The sequence below is a fragment of the Akebia trifoliata genome, chromosome 11, assembly GCF_017979445.1.
Source record: "Akebia trifoliata isolate Shusen 1 chromosome 11, ASM1797944v1, whole genome shotgun sequence".
Lineage (NCBI taxonomy): Eukaryota > Viridiplantae > Streptophyta > Magnoliopsida > Ranunculales > Lardizabalaceae > Akebia > Akebia trifoliata.
Window position 1 is genome coordinate 40,867,150 of NC_141385.1, and position 21,384 is coordinate 40,888,533.

Sequence of the window (21,384 nt, forward strand, 5' to 3'; positions counted from 1 at the left end):
GATATTGATCGAAAATATTTTCCAGGAATGTAGTATGTAGGTGTATAATCTTTTGTTCAAGTAGGCCAAGCAAAAAAAAAAATCCCTAAAACATGAATTTTTTGTTAAAGCGGGCAAATATTCCTTGATCGATTCACCAAGAAAACTCATATTTTCAGGCAATCCTAATACTATTCTCTCACGATTGCACGTAACCAAAACTTGAAAAAAGAAGAAGAAGCTCTATTTCGGTTTTTTACCTAGGTGCGTTTAATTGTTGATGACATTTTATTGAGAAATCTATTTCCGGTTATCCATTTTCTTGAAAAAGATTTATTTGCCTTTAAAAATTTTCCTCTATGATCAAACACACCCATAGTTTTGGACGACAAAAGATATATAGGAAAGATTAGGACTGATTCCAAAGGTCTATAAGATTTCTTGGACATGCGCTACCTCGATAATTATTTTAAAAGCTTTTGACATTTTGATGATGAATTTAAAGCTTAGAAACCTTATGAGAAAGTGTATTTTAATCATTAAATTAAAAAATAAAAAATAAAAAATTAAGGGAACGTTTGAGAAGGTATTTAGAGTGTTTGTTTCATTTTGGGGCTTGAAAAGCATTATTAACATGAAAATTACAATTTCGTAAAGACCAGATTTCAGGATTTTGGCTAAACATAGAAGTTGAAATGAACATATGTGAAATCTGTTAAAGAATAGATTTACATTTAACACATTTAGGTATCCAACATAATTTATAGTCACAGGCATAGCAACAAAAATATGTTTAAAAAGAAAAAAAAAAACCCGTGATTACATCATGATTTTAATAGTTGTCGATTAAATCACGATCGACAGTTTTTTGAAAAAATCATAGATTATTTTTGTTTTTAGCACTTCTTAAGTATTATTTTCATTATATATATATATACTTAAAACAGATATTTTTTACTTTTTAATTCATCCGATGTTATCCCGATTTTGCTAGTTTTTTCTGAAGCTTTCTCTTGCTAGATTGTTCCTGACCCCCAACTTTGTCGCTATGGTCACAGGTTTACTTTGTTCATAATATCCATATTTTAATGTTATGGCCAGAATGATAGATCGATCAACTCATCAAGTTCAGGTCTAATAAACTTCTCATTGGATTAATATCGGTCCAATCCATTGACAGCCAAACATACCCCCACACATGCTAAAATCACCTGTGCAATATGCTTGTATTCAACAGCATTAACATAGTGAGCCAAAAAACTTTTGAAAAGGTGCTCAATCTGACTTCATTAATTTGAATCCCCTAAGTGTGCCCAACATCAAACCATTAACTTAGCCCAATCCAAAGCAACAGTAGTGAATAAAGGGTAAAACAGACAGAGTTACTACATGTTATAACAGTATCTGCAAATCCAAACAAGAGTAAATAAGTAGAAAACCAGGACAAAGTCTGAGATACATCTGAAGCTTCTTTTCACCATTTATTTCCTTCTGGATGACTCCAATGAAACTTTCCTGTATTAGTTACAAAAACCAGAAGCTTGGTTATCAATTTAACACACATTTAGAGTAAAATAAACAAAGAAGAGGATAGCAGAAAATCTGATTGATGGAATACAGTGAGAATCAAGTACACAACACAACACTATGGGCAGCAAGGATACATGTATACAACTACGAAGCTGTTCTATGTTTTCGTCCATGTGGAGTACCAAACTCCAATACTTATTAATAACTAGATAGGAAATATGCCAAGCATTGTTCTCAAAGGCTAAGGCATAGGGCAAGGTATGTCAATAGCCAAAGTTTTCCTATTTGTGATAAGGTCGTCTTGTTCTGCAGCCTCTTATAATCCTAATAGCATCAATCATCGATAACAGCCCTATATAACTTCGTAAAAATTCCTAAAGGCTTTATCAGAATTCCAAAATGGGGTATTGAAGAAAAAATCCTAATAGTTCAGACATGACGAGGTATAGAGTGTGGATACGGATAAGGCTTTACATGATGAAACGAAATAAGGTAGAGATAAAGTGGATCCAATACCCTGCCTAAACCAAGAAAATAGCTGATCAAGCGTCATTATACAAGTTGAAGGGAAAGAACACCAAATATATATATATAGCGTCATGTTCGGTTGCCCTACGTGTTTTATCCTACATGGGTTAGAAGTTTTGGAATAGGCTGATCTCTCTGTGGGTAAAATGTAGGGCAAATAGTAGGGTGCTGAACATTTCCCATATATATATATATGGGGGCGGTTCAGCAGCCCTAAAGTTTGGAGATCATCCTCACCAAAAATCAGCCTATTCCAAAACTTCTAACCCCATCAAAAGTGATTTACAAAAATTGGACGGTCCACGATTCTTCAACTTGTAAACTAGGGTTAGAAGTTTCAAAATGAGCTGAGGCAGCCCTAAAGTTTGCCAAACAATGTGCCAAACATTTTTTGTAAATCACTTTTGATGGGGTTAGAAGTTTTGGAATAGGCTGATTTTTTGTAAGGATGATGTCTACAGTGAAGAGATCATCCTCACAAAAAATCAGCTCATTTTGAAACTTCTAACCCTAGTTTACAAATTGAAGAATCGTGCACCGTCCAATTTTTGCAAATCACTTTTGATGGGGTTAGAAGTTTTGGAAGATCATCCTCAACAAAAATCAGCTCATTCCAAAGCTTCTAACCCATGTTTTGAAAAAAAATGTTTGGCACAATGTTTGGCAAACTTTAGGGCTGTTGAACCGCCCCCATATATATATATATATATGTCAAAAAATGATATTTCACAGATAGACTGGGTATTTATACTCATATTGAGTGTTACTTTTCAGTTGGATATATGTTTTGAAAAAAAGAAAAGTTTTATGTTTTGAAAAAGAAAAAAGTTAAATGTTTCAAAACAGCAAAGTTTAATGTTTTGAAATAGAAAATAATTATTCTTACATATATTTTAGTGATCTATTAAAGGGTTAGAGAAGACCTATAAAGAATAGTTTGTCGTAACTTTCGGGAACGAAATGTTATTTTAGGATATATATTGAGATGTCTAATCTCCCTAGTAGTATGAGATGATTTAGAGATCAACACCACTCTCGATATCCGAAATATTCCCTTCCATCTTTAATAGAGAATAATGTGTAAAGGTAGTATCTGTACAAGACTAGAGTTATTTGAGGTTCACATGCACGTCCGATGGGTATAAACGAAGATGACTAGCAAATGATCATTAGCAGTCTAGAGTAGTCAAATGGATTTGATCCACGTTATGGAGACATGTTTCACTATTATCTTGGACAAATGGCCAACTTGAGGCGGATAGAGAACTAACCCCCTATTGGCTTGTCTTGTTGACCACAAATCAGGAACTAACAGTGGAGTTCCACACTGGTGAAGTATTAGAGCATATACATATCTTGACTGAGATGTTCACATTAGTTGTGATCCTCAACCTTTATTCTAATACACTATTATTGATTGTCTATTATATGGATGCCGAGATGATTTACGGATGTTTACATTTATAGGATTTCAGTTAAATTATTTACAAGCAGTTATTACAGTATGTTAATTTAATTGTTTTCATAGTTGATATTATTTGAAATAAAACTTGCAGATTTTTAAAATTGCTTTTAGTGTGATTAATCTACATATTAGGACTATGATTTACAAATATATGTTTCCTGGTGGGTAACTCTCTTGTTACTTACCCTACCAATCATTTCAGTTTTAGGAAGTTCTAATGATTGATGATCACCTTTATGATTGTTGGAGTTTCGAGATCAGTAGGTTTGTGTGTTGTGAGCTTCAGTAGATAGTATGTCAGTTTATGTTAAGAGAGCATGTTAGTATATTCTAGGCAGTAGGTGCCATTATTTCTTTCTGTTATATATAAATAAAGGGAATTGTCAGATAGGATTTTGCTTTTATTTATGTATCGTATTTAGTTATGATTCCGCTGCAATATATGATATCATTGTATGAAATTGCTGAGTTAAATATGTTTATAATTGTATGGAAAATATCTCACACCTCGAGATTCTAACACTTAATCGTGAGGATGCGTGTTAGGATTTGGGGGTGTGACAGAAAACACCCATCCATGTAGCACAAAATTTATTCAAACCCAAAACATGCAAAATCCATTTCAACAACCAAATGAGTTTATAAACCAAAACCACCAAACAATACCCTTAGCCTAGCTAATAAGAGAGACCCATTAACCCAAGCATAAAATAAGTAAAACCTAGAACGCAACAATCAATCAAAACTGCAAAAAAAGAGAACCCTAATACCTAATTTTTTTGTGCTTCAAATAACTCCATGAGTTTCTTGTCCCTTCGTTCCATGGCAACATCCCACATATCATTTCCAATGTGCTTTGGCTGAAAATTTTCCCAAGAAATTCAGGATATACAATTAGGGGGGGAAAACCCAAAACCCAAAATCATAATTTATAAAGAAAATAAAAAATATAAGTTTGTTTTTTTTTTAAATGAAACGTTGTTGAACTTGAATCTTACCCTTCCATGAGCAGCTTTGTGGATGTAATACTGAGCATTCCCCATGATGCACAGCATCCCAGCAATGATTCCCAACGGAAGAACAGCTTCCAACCAGATCATCTTCGATGAACCACAACTTACTTTATGAAAAACAAAAACAGACATGGGAGAGAATTCCTCAATATATATCAATAGGGACTCTGGGTATGAAAATGTCAATTGATGAGGGTATTCCAGTCCTTCTGAGATCTCAGTATTTACAAAGTGTCTAGAAGATGACTTTTTTAGTTTCATCAATTTAATTTTGATCATGTTTTGGATGTTACCACAAATATCTTTTTCTTTGTAGATAACAACATACCAAATAATAATTACATGAACAGATTTAATATCTTCTTCTCCTAGTTTCTGATGAAACACAAGCACTTAAACAACCAACTCCACACACAATACAAGACTCCTTGACCTTGCAAACAGTCAAAATTCTACACGAAACAGCTATTCCCCGATTATCCCAGAGTTAGCCAAAATCCATACTCTAACCACATTACCGCTACCAACAGACCTTTTCATACAAACCACCAAAGAAACTTGTACGACGCAAGATTACATGAAACTAAATGGAGGACAGAATCAAGAGAAAATAGGATTTAGGATCCTCCCAAAGGAATTCCAGCAAAGCAGTCATAAGGCAGAAAAACTTGAAATCAATTGAATAGAAATTCCTCTAAGAACAATGCATGCATAATATGTAGTGAGTGACACAGTGATTCTTCTTTATGCTTAGTGTGTGCACTTGTAAGCATGGTTCATGAGAAAAAGTGATGCCACTGGAGATGTTATTTCTTTTTAAAAAACATACAATTTTGAATTCGTCTTTCATTTACCAAAATCTATTAGAATCCTCAAAGATAAGCATAATCACAAAATTCTCCCAAAATCCATACATTCTCCAAATAAGGGACTAGCTGATTAAAATGGCGAATATAATAACATTTTTACCCTTTACTTTCAAAATTGTATAAAAATCTATTAGAATCCTCAAGGATAAGCATAGTCACAAAATTCTCCAAAAATCCGAAAATTCTCGGACTAAGGGATTAGCCGATTAAAATGGCGAATCCACGATTTATCTATTAATCATGGAATATAATAACATTTTACCCTTTAGTCTCAAAATTTCATTTTCTTCAACATTCAAATCTCGCGAACAAGATAGGGATTTTAGGGAGATTGAAGATAATGGGTTTTGGTAAGAAACCCAAAAAACATCATTTGCATATTCTCCGAAAATTTCCCGTTTTAAAAAATAAAATTTCAACAATTTATCCGAATTGAACTACCATCGAATAATTGCCGCATCCTAACTTCGTACTATGAGGGGGGTAGGTATCGATTCAGATCCAATGTTGCATGGAAGGAAGCTCAAACCTCAAACCAGAGGTTTCATGGAGGAAAAACCATATTTAGAAAAGAAGAAAAAATTCAACAAATTTTAGTGAGAAAGAAGAGATTAGGAACAGAAGGAGATGATCGATCCATACCTGGAAGTGTTTGGTGATTTTAACAGATGATCGATCGCTCTTCGCCCTTTAACAAAACCCTCGAAGCAGAACTATTGGGGAAAAAAAAAATCGATTTTAGGCTTTGTTTTGGTGAGAGGGTAATTTGGGAATGTCGTTAAAATCTCAGGGACATTTACGACATTTCATGTTCTACGATTTTTTAAAGGCTCGCACGTATGCACCGTTGAACTCTAGGCCGCTTCAAAGTAAACAGAGCGGATTCTTCAATCTAGGGTTTTGTTACGTGTGTCTGTGTTCTTTCTGTTTAGGGTTTTGCTTTGTCTGTCTACGCTCTTTCCATGTTTCTATTCAATTCTGATCCGATTCTCTCTAGAAGTTCTCCAATCTAGGGTTTCTTGTTCTCAATTTCATCTCTAGTGTTCCATAGATTCGGATTTTGCATTATGATTTTAATATTCCCATTTCGATTCTCATCGATCCTTGCTTCTTCGATCTCGATTTCTCAAAATCTCCGTGTTTTTGGCCCTGGTTTGAATCCTTTTGCACCGTACGGTATGGGTAATCATTCTTTCGTTTCTCGCTAATCGACTTAATTCGAAAAAACATGTAAAAAAAACGTCGGATTTGATCTCTGATATACTTATCTAAAGGGATTTACGGTTTAATAGATTGTGTGATCTCATCAGTCTAGTTGATCTTAAGGGTTTATCTTTGTTCCCCAATTTTTTTTAATTTTTTTTTGGTTTTTGGTTTTTTGGACCAATATAAATTCATGACGCAAGATCAGTCAGTTGGTTTGCTTAAACGGAACTTGTCGGGTAGACGCTTGTTTAGGTCTGCTATTAATAGCGATGACAGAGGTTGGACTCTGCTTCACATTGGTGCTCGAAAAGGTGATCTCAAGAAGGTGAGAATCGATTTTTCTTTCCTTCATATTTATCTCCTTTTATTTGCTGTTTTATTGTTGTTTATTAAGTCTATAGGAACAACTTTAACTGATTAGAGCTTAGTTTTGAAATATCAGGTTACTAGATTATGTAGTTATATTCTTGCAACAAGGATGGATATTAAAGAATCCACTTAAATGATTGATCTATAACTTTTGAGAAAAGAGAGAATCTAATGTGGTATGATTTTGAGTTATAAAAAAAAAAAACTCTAGGCGCCTAGATGATTAATTTTGGTGTGTATTAGGAATAATTAGCCTCGAACAAAGCTATCGACTTTATTAAGTGTGTGCATGATGAAGCAACGATAACCGGCTAGTATGAGAACATTTCTTTTTGGGTTTTGTTAAGGGCACACGTTAAGATGCATTAGATACACCTTTGTAAATAAGCACTTGTTGGTATTTTTGGTAGGAAAATAAAGTTTGGAGGCGTATTTAATTAATCTTAATGTGTGCCCTTAGGGCACATGTTAACAAAATCCTTTCTTTTTTATATATACACAAATTTTATTGAAAAGAGGATAAGGAGTCCTCGGGAGAGATACAAAGAAAAGAAACCCACAAAGGCAACATGGAAGAAGAAAAGAGAAAATAAACAAAGAAAAACAAGAAAAAACATGGGTTTGCACCATGGAATGCTCCTAAGTTTGTGAATTTTTTATTAGAGAGAGGACCTTCGCTATTTAAGAAAAGTGTCATGGCAGTTGGTCATTTATTGAGAAGATGAAGATGGTGAGGTTGTGAACTACTAAAAATAGTGTTGGGTGGGGTATATTTGGTAACACTTCTGAAGTCTGAAATCTAAAATCTTATTTTGGAAAAATTGTTTGTTTATCATTTTTAAAAGCTTCTGGTTGCAAATAGAATTTTAAAACATAATGTTCATTTTGACAATATTATCCTTTTGTAATTCTAATAAATTGTTAACCGAAAAACATAACATGTTATGCATAATGAAACCATCCACACATTTAATTTTGATTTCTAATAAAGCAAACATCCCAAAAGTATTGTTTTCAATTTGAATTCATACTTGAAAAATTATATTCCAACAAGGTAATACTAACAATAAATAATAATTCATTTCCCAAAAATTCAATATATTATACTTTTCACAAAAAAATAATAATTCATTTCCTAATTGAAAAATATAGGGTTTTAGGGTCTGTATAAAAATATAGGGTTTTCGAATACGAAACGAGAGAAAGGGGAGAGACCTTAACAACATAGTTATAGAGGAATGAGAGGTAGAAAAGAAAAGAGAAGTAGAAAAGTTAAAAATAAGATTTTTAGGGTTCGTATAAAGAAGGATAAGTGATAGAAATTAGGATTTTAAGGAGGGTATTTTAAGAATATAAAAAAAACAAAATCAGATTTCAAAAGTTTCATCTAGCATCCCTCCATCACTGGTTTAAAACTTCTGAATTTTGATTTTAAAGTCTAAAATCTGAACCAAAACAAACAGAAATAAAGCTTCTAAAGTCTGAATTTTAAAAGTGGACCATCTCCATTCAGACTTCAGAAGTGTTACCAAACACACACTAAAGCTGAAGTTGTGGCCCTAGTATTATGTTATTGATCAAAACTAAAGGAAAACATTTTACAGGATGGGGTGTACGACCAACTATTCCTACTGAAGTTGGATGTTGGGCTGTTTAGAAACATGTTTGTAGAATGAATGTATTAGAGTTGAGGATTTTGAGATGGATGAGTGACGATATGAATAAAAAGAATATATGAATATACTTCAAAGAAAAGAAGACATAGTTATGGACAAAATTGAAAGGGGGAATAGGATTTGTTCAGCCAAACCCAACATCTTTGGGATAAAGCTTTGATCATGTAGGTCACTGCTACACTTGGTCAGATTTTTAGTTGATGTATTAGTCAAACTTAGCCTTGTTAAGATACATCATTTCAATGTTCATCAAATGTGCCAGCCACTCCAATTACAGAAAGCTTGAAAGCGTGCTTTTAGATTAATAAAGCTCTCTCCCCAAGCTCACCCCATCTTTTGAGTCTTGAGTCCTATCCTCGGACTTCCATTTTCTTTGATTTTAAAGGTCCTCCCGCTTCTGACAGAACCTTTAATAGCCATACTTTGGGGCCTTCAGTTATTAATACATATATAAAATGACACGCATAAGAAACAATGCTATAAATATCTTTTTATGAATTTTGGCTTCCTAGTCATATGCGACTACTTGGATCATATACCCGACCAGTCAAATGAATTTTGATTCTATTCTGAATGTTTCGTTTGCTTATTTGATCATAGAAATTTGCGTTTCCTCTTTGCAGGTGAAGCGACTTCTGGATGAAGGCATGGATGTTAATGTGCCTGCATGGGGCCCCAAATCACAAGGTGTGACCCCTCTCCACCTTGCTGCTGAGGGTGGGCACCTCAAAGTTATGGATGAATTACTTGAGCGTGGTGCAAACATTGATGCAAGAACTAAGGGTGCATGTGGCTGTAAGTATCCTTAACTTCGATTGATTGTTTTTAGTTTTAACAAATTGAATCCATGGATGGTGGTTGTCCCTGTGGTCGGCTTGTTCCATCTCACAACCATGGACATTTTATTCCAATCTTATTCACCTCTAACGATGGTTTTAGTTACCAATCCTTCACAAATAATACAATTATTCACAGGATTTCTTGCTTGGTTGACATATATGCAGATTGGTGTCCCTTGGAGCATAAATTAGCGGGACTGGAACAAGTAACCTACACATTTCTTATTTCAGTTCCCGACCATGTATATCAATTTCCAATCAAACTGTGGGGTACTAAAATCTTGTGGGCCTACAATGTTAGATTAGTTAGCATGCAGCTGAGGCCCAGTACCTTGTCTGTAACAACCTTGATTAAGTTTTGGAAAATTGTCACCTTTGTGAAATTTGATATACATGTTGTAAACACAAGATTTTAGTACCCCACAGTTTGATTGGAAATTTGATATACATGTTGTAAACATAAGATTTTAGTACCCCACAGTTTGATCGGTCTAGTATAGAAGACTATTTTATTATTAAAAACCATTCTGACTGCGACCATCAGATTTATATAATTTTTCTGGAACATTAGTGAGATCTTTTGGAGGGTTGAGTTTAATCTATAGCACCAATTTCTGTTGTAAATCTCATAGAAGGTTGGTTGGGCCAATCTTTTGTTAGGTATTGACAGCTGATCATGTGAAACGTGATGGTTTAAAGTTTCATACTATTCTGGAATCTTTTGTTCGAGACATTTCCAATTCGGCCTGGGATTGGACCCCGAAACATTGAATGTCTTGGTATGTTTCGGTCAAGACTGTCCTGGTTCTCTCCCAGCCTAAACATTGCCTTGAGAAGAGATTTTAAATATTAAATGTGATAACTATGACACATTGTTTATAGATAATATTCTCTCTATTGGATTCTTGAGGCTGAATAAATCCTTCAACATGTTCTTATTACTGATCTTTCCACTTGTCAAACAGGGACGCCTCTGCACAATGCAGCTAAAGAAAGAAACAGAAACGCAATCAAATTCCTGGTCGAAAATGGGGCGTTCTTACCAGGTGACATTGACGACAGTAGGTTTAATCCACCCCTCCATTACTGCCCTGGTCTTGAGTGGGCCTATGAGGAGATGAAGAGGCTCCAAGAAGAAAGTTTCTCGTCAACCGGTGAGGGCACTTCTAGCTCTGAAAGCTGACTCTGAACCCCATTGAAGAGTGCTCTCTATCGTAATCCTTCGTCTTTCGCCTGCCATAAAATTACTAGTCCACTCTGAGAAAAGTCACATTTACTAAATGTAAAAACTATATAAATGCATGGACTTGGAATCATTTGTCATGTTTGTTATCAGTGTTAAAGAGGGGATTGGACACTGGATGGTCCCTCATGTGGTTAGATAACTTTGTTATCAGTTGTGACAGTTAAAAAGTGTTGTATCTTACTCTGGGTACCCCTATATTATTACTATGGTATTTGCCTTGAAATCTCTTGTAGCGTTGAGTTTTTTCTTAACAGAAGTGATAATTTATTTATATTTTTATGGAGAAGTGTTTTATGCAAGTCCAGCCTTTTTATAAAAAAAGAAGATAAGAAACAGGCTTGTTTTTAAAATTTAGTCTATCAGATGTTTGATTATAAAGTGAAGCCTTTTGTGGAGTTAGACTGAAGTGAAGCTTGGCAAAAATAATGTTTTTGGTTGGATGTCTTCGGTAAATTAAGAAATAAATTACATAAGAATAATTTGATATGCCATTAATACATCAACCAATAACATATGTTTTTGAGATAAGGCTTTGATGATGATTCTAATGAGTTGGGAAGAGGAGGATTTCAGATGTTTGCGCATGGCTCCTGTAAAATTTTACCTGTAAGCAAGGCTCAATCCAGAGCTCTTGGTTGGTAAGTAAGCCAAGGGAGACTAAACTGGAAATTAATGTTGAAAAATCAAATTTTCTCTGATCGTCGTGCAAAGCCTTATCCCAAGGATTTTGGAATCTTGTTCCTCCAATCCACTCTGTTTAGAACCAAATCCTCTGTTTACTTTTGCTCTCAATATCTCATTTCAAATTCGTTTGGGTTTTCCTCTCAATTCTTTTTGAAGCTTCAACTTAAATAATTCTTCTAATTAGGTCTCTAATTGCTTTCAACAAAGGTACCCAAACCATCTTTCTCTACTCTCTTAATTTATCACCTATTAAAACTACTCCCACATTTCTTTCGGAGAACATGAACCCAGATCCCAGAAGAACCACGCCCAGATCCTTTCTTAGGATCCCAAATTAATAATCTGACACGATCTTGGCCCCTAAAATGCAAACATTGCATTCATGGAGCAAAAATCCAGGCAAATTGTTGAAGTATGGGTTCATCTTTGAGATCTGATCAATTAAGGAGGGTTGAATTTGGAAAGTACATTGTCCACCCACTCTTGTAGAGATGATTAGGGTCTCTTTAGCCTACTAGCTTCTCAATGCGTGTGTCATACATTTCCTGCACAAGTGCTGCACATTCAAATCGATCAAGTCCATGTTCAACCATTAACAACTGAGGTTCATTCAATTTGGGCAGTTTCATAGGAGCAGATGTCCTTGGTTTGAACCATAGTATCAGATTGAAGATTCACAACCTCCATAATACAATCATAATCGAGGATTACATCTATCATCACATCATCCAAGCATCAATGGTGGACAAATTACCCACCCGTGTCTGATCTTTTAAGTCCAGGTCAGTCCTCACCAATCTTACTAAGTCATCTAGTATTCAAATCAAACTCCCCGACCTCCCGCCACTCGTCTTGTATCCCAGTCTCTTCGTTTTCAGGCTCATTCTCGTCGTTCAGGAAATCTTCTGAGGGCTCGTCATCCTCTCTCTGTGCATTCCCCCATGCATGAATCATCTCATCCATGTTTACTCCTTGTTCCTGCCCAGACATGTCTTGCCCAACTGAACCGTCATCGGTTTGAGACCCAACAGCGCTCCCCCGCATTGGAGCGCGTGCAAGCATCTCAGCATGGTTATGTGCCTCAGCACGAGCTTGCTCTGCTTGAACCATAGCTGCCATCCGCATCTTAGCCTCTGCTGCTTCTCGACTGGCTTTCTCCCTGGACTCAATCTCTGCCCTTAGTTCCAACAAAGCATGTTTCTCTTCTTGGATGAGAGCCTGCTCAATCATTAGCCTCTCCTCTGATCGGAATTCCCCTAAGGCCCGCTTGCGAGATATTATGTTGAAGGCAAGGACTTGTTTCTCAAAAGTGGCAGTGAACTCCCCAATTTTGGCGGCAATGTTGTGGTCCCATTGTTGGGAACGTGATGGCATCTGACCCGTTGTGTCAGAATCAAGGATCCTGTCGTCCTCTTCAGCTTCATAGTCTGCCACCACATGGTAAGGTAGAAGCCTGCATAGATTCACAAGGGAACGATAAAGCAACTGAAGAAGACTATTGTATGAAAAATATATTCCAAGAAAAAGAATGTGCATGTCTAGATAACTAAAGCAAGTTCTTAGGTGATCTATGCCTTGTTCTGAAGAAGGTAGATGATGGAAAAACAGCAAGAAAATTTGACTTTGACCACACTTGGCGTCGGTCTATATGATTAGGCCTGTCAATGGATAGCCAAAATCCGAATTCGAAAAATCGGATATTATCCGAAATTTCGAATATAGAATTCAGATTCAAATAGTTTTGAATATCCGATAGCGTTTCGGATATTGATGAGTTCAATTCGATAATATCCGATCTGAAATCAATAATTAATAAATATTATTTTAATTTTAAAATAAATGAATTTGTTTTTTCTTTAGGGTTAGAACTTAGAAGTTTTGTCGAACCAATTACAGACCTCAACCCCTTATTGTCTTCAACAATCTCAAACGGCTTAGCTCCTCATCGTCTTCGAAGATCTCAGCTCCTCATCATCTTCAACGATCTTAGCGGCTTAGCTCCTCATCGTCTTCAACAATCTCAATCCCTCAGCTCCTCATCGCGGCATCGAAGTCCAGAACTCATCTTTCCAACGAGGTAGGGGCGGGAATCAAAGGGTCTGCAAGAGTTGAATCACCAATCTAGGTAGGAATGGAAGTCGATCTAATGAGTTGCTAGTTCAGCTGGCCAAGAATCCCATTCTTGCAAAAATAAAAGCTTCCTCACGACCTCAAAGGCTCAACCCATCATGGTCACGACTTCACCCGTCGGAATCTCTCTCTCTCTCTCTTGGATAATTTTTGAATAGTAAATAAGTTTCGGATAAATTTTGAATAGTTTTCGAATCAGATAATATCGGATATTTGATAATTTATTCGGATATGAATTCGAACATTGGTTAGTGATATCCGATCGGATTCAAATTCGAATTCGAATTCAGATATAGCACTATCTGATCAGATACCTATCCCTTGACAGCCCTACATATGATTACATAATTCCTAAGAGAAAGAGTGTCCATGTCAAATGTGCAAATTCCTTCAGCATATTGTTGGGTGTTTTAGGTCATCACAAAGGAGAAGAAAGAACGAAATGGGGGAACAAGGACAACCCAACATATAGAATGCATAACCATAGGCAATTTATATAATAAAATGTAACAGTGGGTCTTACTCCAGCTATAGTTTTGTCGTATCCAGACTACCCCACTTTATTATCTTCCCCAATTTATATAATAAAAGGCTCAACCCCTCACGGTCATTCGAGAACCCATTATTCCTTTTAAGTGATAAACATCACATCATCATCGTCATAATTTATGTTATATCCCATACATTTGTTTTGGAAACATGAATCCTATCAAGGGTTTATGCCAGATGTATGAGAAAGTAGACAATTATACAGTCAGATTCAGAAAAAGAAAAAGAAATCATTATTTCAAGTAAATTTAATATATATTTTTTTTAATATTTATAACAAATGCCAATTTCATTTTCTGAAAAATGGGTGGAGAACTCTAGAAAATGGGATCTTTTTGTTCATCCATTCAATTAGGTCCCAAGTAAGCTACCACCAAAATTATAAATCCAATAGGACTAATGGGGACATGAATTACAATTCTAAACACTCATAAATTTTTAATTAAGAAAAAAAAACTAAATTTAAACGAACAGGGTGTTAAATTGTCCTACAAATGGGTATGAATTATAATGCTTCTCGGTAACAAAACAAACATAATGATTTCTGGCAGAAATTCAAAACAAAAAGCAAAAGGAGATCTTATAGATGAAACACTCAAAACCCTAGAAAGAGCAGAACGAACCTTTCGCAGGCGTCTTCAAGGGAGGAAAACGGGCGCTTGATGTCAGGATGGCAAACGCGCCATGCGTCCTGATAGGCCATCTCAAGCTCTGCTTGATTACCGGGTCGATTCGCCTTCTGTTGTTGTTGTTGCTGTTGAAGCTGTTGTTGAAGTTGATGCTGTTGTTGCTGATTAGGGTTAGGGTTTTGTTGTTGTTGTTGTTGTTGTTGAAGCTGTTGTTGTTGTTGGAGATTGATTGAGCGATGGAGGCCTAGAGGTCGTAAATGAGCGTCAATATTCGATGGGAATCTAGAGATGGCTTGTTGTTGTTGTTGTTGTTGCTGCTGCTGCTGCTGTTGATGTTGCTGCTGTTGATGTTGATGTTGTTGTTGTTGCTGCTGCTGCTGCTGTTGGTGTTGGTGTTGGTGTTGTTGGAATTGTTGTAAGAGAAGGAGTTGCTGTTGTTGCTGGTGTTGCAGCATCAGCTGCTGTTGGTGCTGAGCCAAGGCGTTAGCTTCGTCCATCTCTCTCTAGGTTACGAAATGAGTGTGTTGGTTTGTAATTTAAAAGGGAGATTTTGACAAGCCCCCAATACTTTGGTGAATATTTGAGATACCACCCTATGTTTTAAAGTGATGACATTCCCTTTGAATTTTTTTTTTTGCTCACACAAAATTTAATCGAATATTTCACATAATTTCGGATCGACCAATCGCATGAACCCATATGTATTGAGGGTATCCCCAATTTACAAAACTACTTCTTGTTAGATTTCACAATTTATCTTTCTTTTTTTCTTCTCTCTTTTCAAGAATATCCTTTTAATTTTATTATTGTTTTTTTTCTTCATTTTTTTTCAATAATACCCAATCAATTTTATTAAAATTCATATTCTCTTCATTTTTAAGTATTATCTTCCAACTTTATGGCATTTATCCTTCTACCTTTTTTTTTTTCAAAAATACCCTTATAACCTTATTATCTTTCCTCTTTTACCCTTTTGAGTCCCAAATATGATGATCGGCTGTCCGATACAGTGAAACTCTACTAGATTAATAAAATTACCTAATCTTTGACTGTTAACCAAAAAGTTTGATTTTTCTTTTCCAAAAAGAAATGATATGGATGACATGATGAGAGAACTTAGAATCAGTGGAAACGAGACAAGATATTGGATTTTAAAATTATGTTTGGGATCACTACAATGATGGGATCAATGATGCCAAAAGAGGAAATCGTCAAAAAACCATTCCAAGGTGTACATGCAACAAAAAGGTGAAAAACAAATGACATTTATTTTGGACTATCAAAATTAGTGAATATGAGACCCATCTCTTCCTAAGGTATAAGTTATATAAGTATAACTAGGGGTGCAACTCGGTTCGGGTTGGTTCGGTTTTGAGCAAAATTAGAACCGAACCGACCAAGGTCGGTTCCATAATATTGAACCCAGAACCGAACCGAACCGACCTTAATTCGGTTTGGTTCGGTTCGGTTCCACGGGTTGTTAATTTAAAATTTTTTTTTTCCAATTTGATGTTTCCCTGAGATTTTCACTTTCAAGAGTAAGAATATCAAGTTCAAAAAGGAAACTTTCCCTTTAAAAAACTATCATATTATTCAAACAAAATGATGCTGAATTGAATACATTTTTTCTAGGTAGCCTGAATTGATACATCAGGATTTAATCACATAAAAAAATTCATAATATGTAAGCCAAAAGATATGGTACATTGCTTGAGCACTCAAATCATAATGAAGTGCATATATGTATCATTTACGTGGCAACATTTCTCTCAAGTTGAGTGTTGAATAAATAAATTAACCGTGCGAAACTCCATCTAATATCTTGAATTGCTGGCAAGGATAAATCCAATTGTAAAGGTACAAGTTTATTCATGGAATTAGATATACAAGCAAAAGACGACCTTATTGCCTTAAAAGCTTGAAGAAAGTGGGGAAAAGAATTTTGAACCATGTTCACCAATGCATGAATGGAATTTAATGCTGTCATAACAAACCGTTGGATTATTGAAGGAAGTATCAAATACCAATCATATTCAGAAACCCATTGCTTTCACTTCTTGGCCTCTCTCTGAGATTGTTGTAATTAGTTCAAGGTTTAGCCTACAAAAATAACAGTTTGTTTCAAGTTAATCTTCAAGAATCTAGCAAGTTGATTTGGGAACCCTACATCCTGCTAGAAAGAAAACAAGATCCAGTAGAAAAGCCACTCAAAATATTGATGTCAAAAAAATGAAATACAGGAACATTCTCAAAAGTTGAACCAGTACATGTACATGGCTGAAACATTTAACCCAACTGGACTGTGGGTAGTATGAATCCCAATTTTTCAAACCATGGGATAACCAAGAATAAAACAAAATTTTGATGTTTGAGTTGGAAGAAATTTAAATTAAAAACAACAAGAAAGTGTTGAAAAAAGTATGCAGTGCCTAACCTTGCATCCATGAACACAAGCTTCATGGTTGTTCACAAGTACCCTATCAGCAGCCCATCTGTTGAGGGTAAAAATGAATTAGTACTATTAACTACTCATCTGACATGAAGCTGCCTATGAGTCCTAGTGGGTATTTTCTCAACTGTGAACATCACAAAGATGACATGAATCAGACCCAAAGTCACATCGATCAGCCGAACAAAGAGCCATGTAACATATTTATTTATTCTTGGTTCTTTTCAAAACCAAATGATATGGGTAAGAATAAAAGGTCAACCACCATAAAATTATGCCATATAACATGAATTTGATAATTAATTCAATTCACATTTAAGCTTTTCAAGGCATGACTTGAGACAAAATTGAATTGAGGAACAAAATTTCTTCAGTCAACCCAAAACTGTTAGGGAAATGCTTTTATGATGATGACGACAATTTCGACGATGATTATAATAATGATGATGATGACAATGACGACAACAATGATGATGAATGGATATGACAACAATGATGAATGATCTAAGACTTTTCCCACGGATTTGGGTGAACTAAATACATCTAGTTCCTCCACTCACTTTTGTCTAAATCCACGTCTTATGTCATTTAAAATGAGTTCTTATAAACTTTCACTATCTCAAGCAATCTTAGCAACATAACAAAGATCAAAACCATATTTATATAGGTTTGTTCTTCCTGATGCAGAAGGAAATAAATTCAAGTCAATGTTTACAGTCATTGTATAATTGTGCATTAGTTCACATATTAATAATACAAATAAAAAGATTTAAAATTTGATGTAATTAAGCATAAAATCTGCTCAGATTTAAAGAGAGGAATAAAACATAAAATTTGATGCTCATGTTTATGTGAAAGGAGTATACACCATTTATACATTCATTCATAAATCTGATTCTCCCACATCTTAAAATACCAAATGCAACAACTTCTTAGATAAACAAATACAAAATTTCTATTAAAATCTCACCTTGGCTACTCAACCGCGATGCCATGAAAAGGGTCTTCCCTCCATGGGCAGCACCACTTTACATAGACAATGGGAAACACCGATGCACCATGTCAGCATGTTTATGTGTATCAACCATCTACATACATTCAGAATTTATGAAAGGAATTACCACGAACCCAATATATTTGTAGAAACATTCTTAAATTGTGATATGAAAAGTAATTACCATGAACCCAATAGGTTGGCTAGCCCATGAGTAAGATTGTCAGTAAATAGAGATTCAGAACCAAAGAGTCTTACATCCTATGTTCTCCTCACCTTCGGGGATGTCTTTAAATGAAAGTCAGATTTTTCATATTGCAAGTCAAGGAAAGGCATACAATTTGTATATCAACTATTAAAATGTCCAAAATCCAAATCTAAATATTAAAATGTCTAAAATCCAAATATCACACCAAGTCACCAACACATTCATACAATTTGTCTTAAATAAATCAATCTTTCCTTACAATAACACCCTAGTTCTATTAGAAACCATACATAATCAAAAAAGTAAAGCACAAAAAAAATTAACCATTCTCCATCTTCCTCCATGCTCCAATCAATAAGTCTAACAAAAAAAAAAAAAAACACTATTGTTATATATATAAAGTCGAATATTTAAAAAAATTATTTTATTGTAATAATTTATGGAATAACAATTTACCTAAAAATACGAATGAAGAGGCATTTGTAATTCAATCAAGAAGCTCAGAATCATCTGTAATAGCTGTAAAAATAGAAAATAAAATAAATTGTTATCAAATAGAAAATAGAAATTAAAGAACTTCACAAATAAAATAAAATCATATAAAAATTAAAAGTTACCTGACTCAATTTCTTCAAGTTCTTCTAACCTTTCTTCAACATCAATTGAAATTGGTGAAGCACGTAACCAATCTTGCCCACAAATTAAACATTCCACCAATTTCGGGGTTAGAGAACTACGAAATTGATCTAATACACGACCCCCAGTGCTAAAAGCACTTTCGGAAGCAACAGTGGAAACCGGAATAGCTAACAAATCTCGTGCCACCATAGAGAGTATGCGATACTTAGAACAATTAATTTTCCACCAATCCAAAATATTAAAATTTATGTCTTGTTTCTCAACACTTTCTTCTAAGTATTTGTTTACTTCTGATTTGCAATCCACACTTTCTTCTTCTTCCAAGTGCTTCAGAAACTCAGATTGAAGTGACTTGACTTGAACAGTACCTTCACCAGTTAGTTGATCAACTTCCATCTCATTTAAAGTTTGAGTAAAATCATTTAAAGAAACAGCTGAAGTTGAGTCAAGAAACTGATAATGCTGAAAATTTTGGTTTATTGTTCCCCTTATTGTTCTAATCAACTCCTCAACCTTTATAAGTGGATAAACTTTTGAGTAACAAAATTTTACATATCTCAACTTATAACGAGGATCTAATACCACAGCAACCAACAACATCTTGTTTACCTTGTCAAGACTCCCCCAATACCTATCAAATTTATCCTTCATCTTCACTGCCATAGAACTCAAGAAAGGATCAAGACTCTTAGACCAATCAGAAATAATATTTTCAATGGCACAAACTTCATGAAAATAAGAATTAGCAGTGACATAATGAGAACCCGACATTCGTTTAGATGCATCATAAAAAGTTTGTAAAAACTTAGCCAAGACTCGAGCATAATTCCAATCACCTTCAGTGGGAAGCCCTCCTCTAACTTCTTTCTCAAATTGTGGTTATTGTTTTTCCAACCGTTCAAATGCTTTTTGAAATTTTATAGCGGTATCCAACATAAGATATGTTGAATTCCACCTAGTTGGAACATCAAAGACTAAAGAACACTTACATGTAATTCTCTCTTGGTCAACACATTTCTTAAATTATTGAGCTCTTGACGGAGAACTCCTCACATATTTCACAGTCCCGCGAATTCTACTAATAGAATCATGCACATCACTAATCCCTTCTTTTACTATCAAATTCAAAATATGTGCACAACACCTCATATGCAAAAATTCACCTTGTAGAATGCAACCACCCCTTTTGTTCAACTTTTTTTTCAAATAACCAATTGCAACGTCGTTAGAACTTGCGTTATCAACCGTGATAGTACACACATTCTCTATGCCCCATTGAAGTAAACATAACTCAACTGCTTTACCAATTGCCTCATCTCTATGACTAGTAACTACACAAAAATTAAGTATCCTTTTATGTAGTTTCCAATTTTTATCAATGAAATGTGCAGTGAGACACATGTATGAAATGTTTTGTAAAAAAGTCCACAAATCCGTAGTAAGAGAGACTCTATGGACAGAAGTATTCAAAAAATTCTTCAACTTCTTCTTTTCATTTGCATACAATTGTAAGCAATCTTTTGCTATAGTGGTGCAAGACACTAAATGGAATTTAGGTTGCAATACGCTTAAAAAATATTGAAAACCTTCGTGTTCCACAAACTTAAAAGGCAACTCATCAGTGATTATCATTCTTGTAAGGGCATCCCTACATAACTCTTGGTCAAATTTCCAAGAAGTAAGGCTACTATCTCCTTCGTGTCCTATTGTTTGGAATGATAGGATTTTTTGCCTCTTCTCATCACGATAAGGATACTTGAGACATTTAGTTAAATGTTTCCTTAATGTACTAGTCCCATTAACACTTGAACATTTGTAATCTGAACCACAATAATTACATTTGGCTCTTTCTGACTTTCCCCCATTATCATTTTTCATTTTAGTAAAATGATCCCAAACATCAGATTTTGGTTTATAAGGCTTGCGAGTTGAGCTTACCTTAGGTTTTGAAACAACAGTGCCGGTAGTAGCAGAAGGAACAGAAGGAGCAGAAGGAGTAGAATCAATAACTGGTTCAATATTGGCATTGATAGTGTCTTTGTCTCCCATATTTGACATCTGACAAAAAAAAAATATCAATTAAGTCTCAATATACATCAAAATATTTAAAATAATTAAGTAAAAAAACATTCAACATGAATTAATGTTCCAATTAAATGCTCTCAAGATACAATTTTGAGCGTATTTTTTATTAAATCGGCCAAAAATAAATATTGTTTGCTATAGTTTTGGAATGGGATGATTTTTTGTGAGGATGATCTCCTCACCATAGAGATCATCCTCACCAAAAATCAGCCCATTCTAAAACCTCTAACCCATGTTTTGAAAAATGTTTTGCCAAAATGTTTGTTGCTGAATGGGACCTTATATATATATATATAT

The 21,384-nt window shown here is 34.8% G+C and overlaps 3 protein-coding genes across 4 annotated transcripts; 1 reads left to right on the forward strand and 2 right to left on the reverse strand.

Annotated features, from left to right (window-relative positions):
- Nucleotides 1–1,240: 1,240 nt before the first annotated feature.
- On the reverse strand, nucleotides 1,241–6,184 carry LOC147391687 (NADH dehydrogenase ubiquinone 1 alpha subcomplex subunit). Its single transcript, XM_086460226.1, has 4 exons — nucleotides 6,027–6,184; nucleotides 4,501–4,624; nucleotides 4,273–4,362; nucleotides 1,241–1,494 (listed from the first exon to the last, which is right to left on the reverse strand). Exons 2-3 carry the CDS (start codon nucleotides 4,600–4,602, stop codon nucleotides 4,273–4,275), a joined length of 192 nt encoding a protein of 63 aa, XP_086316352.1. The 5' UTR covers nucleotides 4,603–4,624; nucleotides 6,027–6,184; the 3' UTR covers nucleotides 1,241–1,494.
- A 47-nt stretch (nucleotides 6,185–6,231) lies between these two features.
- On the forward strand, nucleotides 6,232–10,945 carry LOC147391688 (phytochrome-interacting ankyrin-repeat protein 2-like). 2 transcript variants are annotated; one of them, XM_086460224.1, is made up of 4 exons: nucleotides 6,232–6,560; nucleotides 6,791–6,915; nucleotides 9,259–9,430; nucleotides 10,440–10,945. In XM_086460224.1, exons 1-4 carry the CDS (start codon nucleotides 6,452–6,454, stop codon nucleotides 10,655–10,657), a joined length of 624 nt encoding a protein of 207 aa, XP_086316350.1. In that variant the 5' UTR covers nucleotides 6,232–6,451; the 3' UTR covers nucleotides 10,658–10,945. The 2 variants fall into 2 exon arrangements, with proteins under 2 accessions (XP_086316350.1, XP_086316351.1); XM_086460225.1 differs by having other exon boundaries at nucleotides 6,234–6,915.
- A 1,043-nt stretch (nucleotides 10,946–11,988) lies between these two features.
- Nucleotides 11,989–15,230, reverse strand: LOC147391689 (mediator of RNA polymerase II transcription subunit-like protein). Its single transcript, XM_086460223.1, has 2 exons — nucleotides 14,707–15,230; nucleotides 11,989–12,857 (listed from the first exon to the last, which is right to left on the reverse strand). Exons 1-2 carry the CDS (start codon nucleotides 15,207–15,209, stop codon nucleotides 12,212–12,214), a joined length of 1,149 nt encoding a protein of 382 aa, XP_086316349.1. The 5' UTR covers nucleotides 15,210–15,230; the 3' UTR covers nucleotides 11,989–12,211.
- Between the last annotated feature and the right edge of the window lie 6,154 nt (nucleotides 15,231–21,384).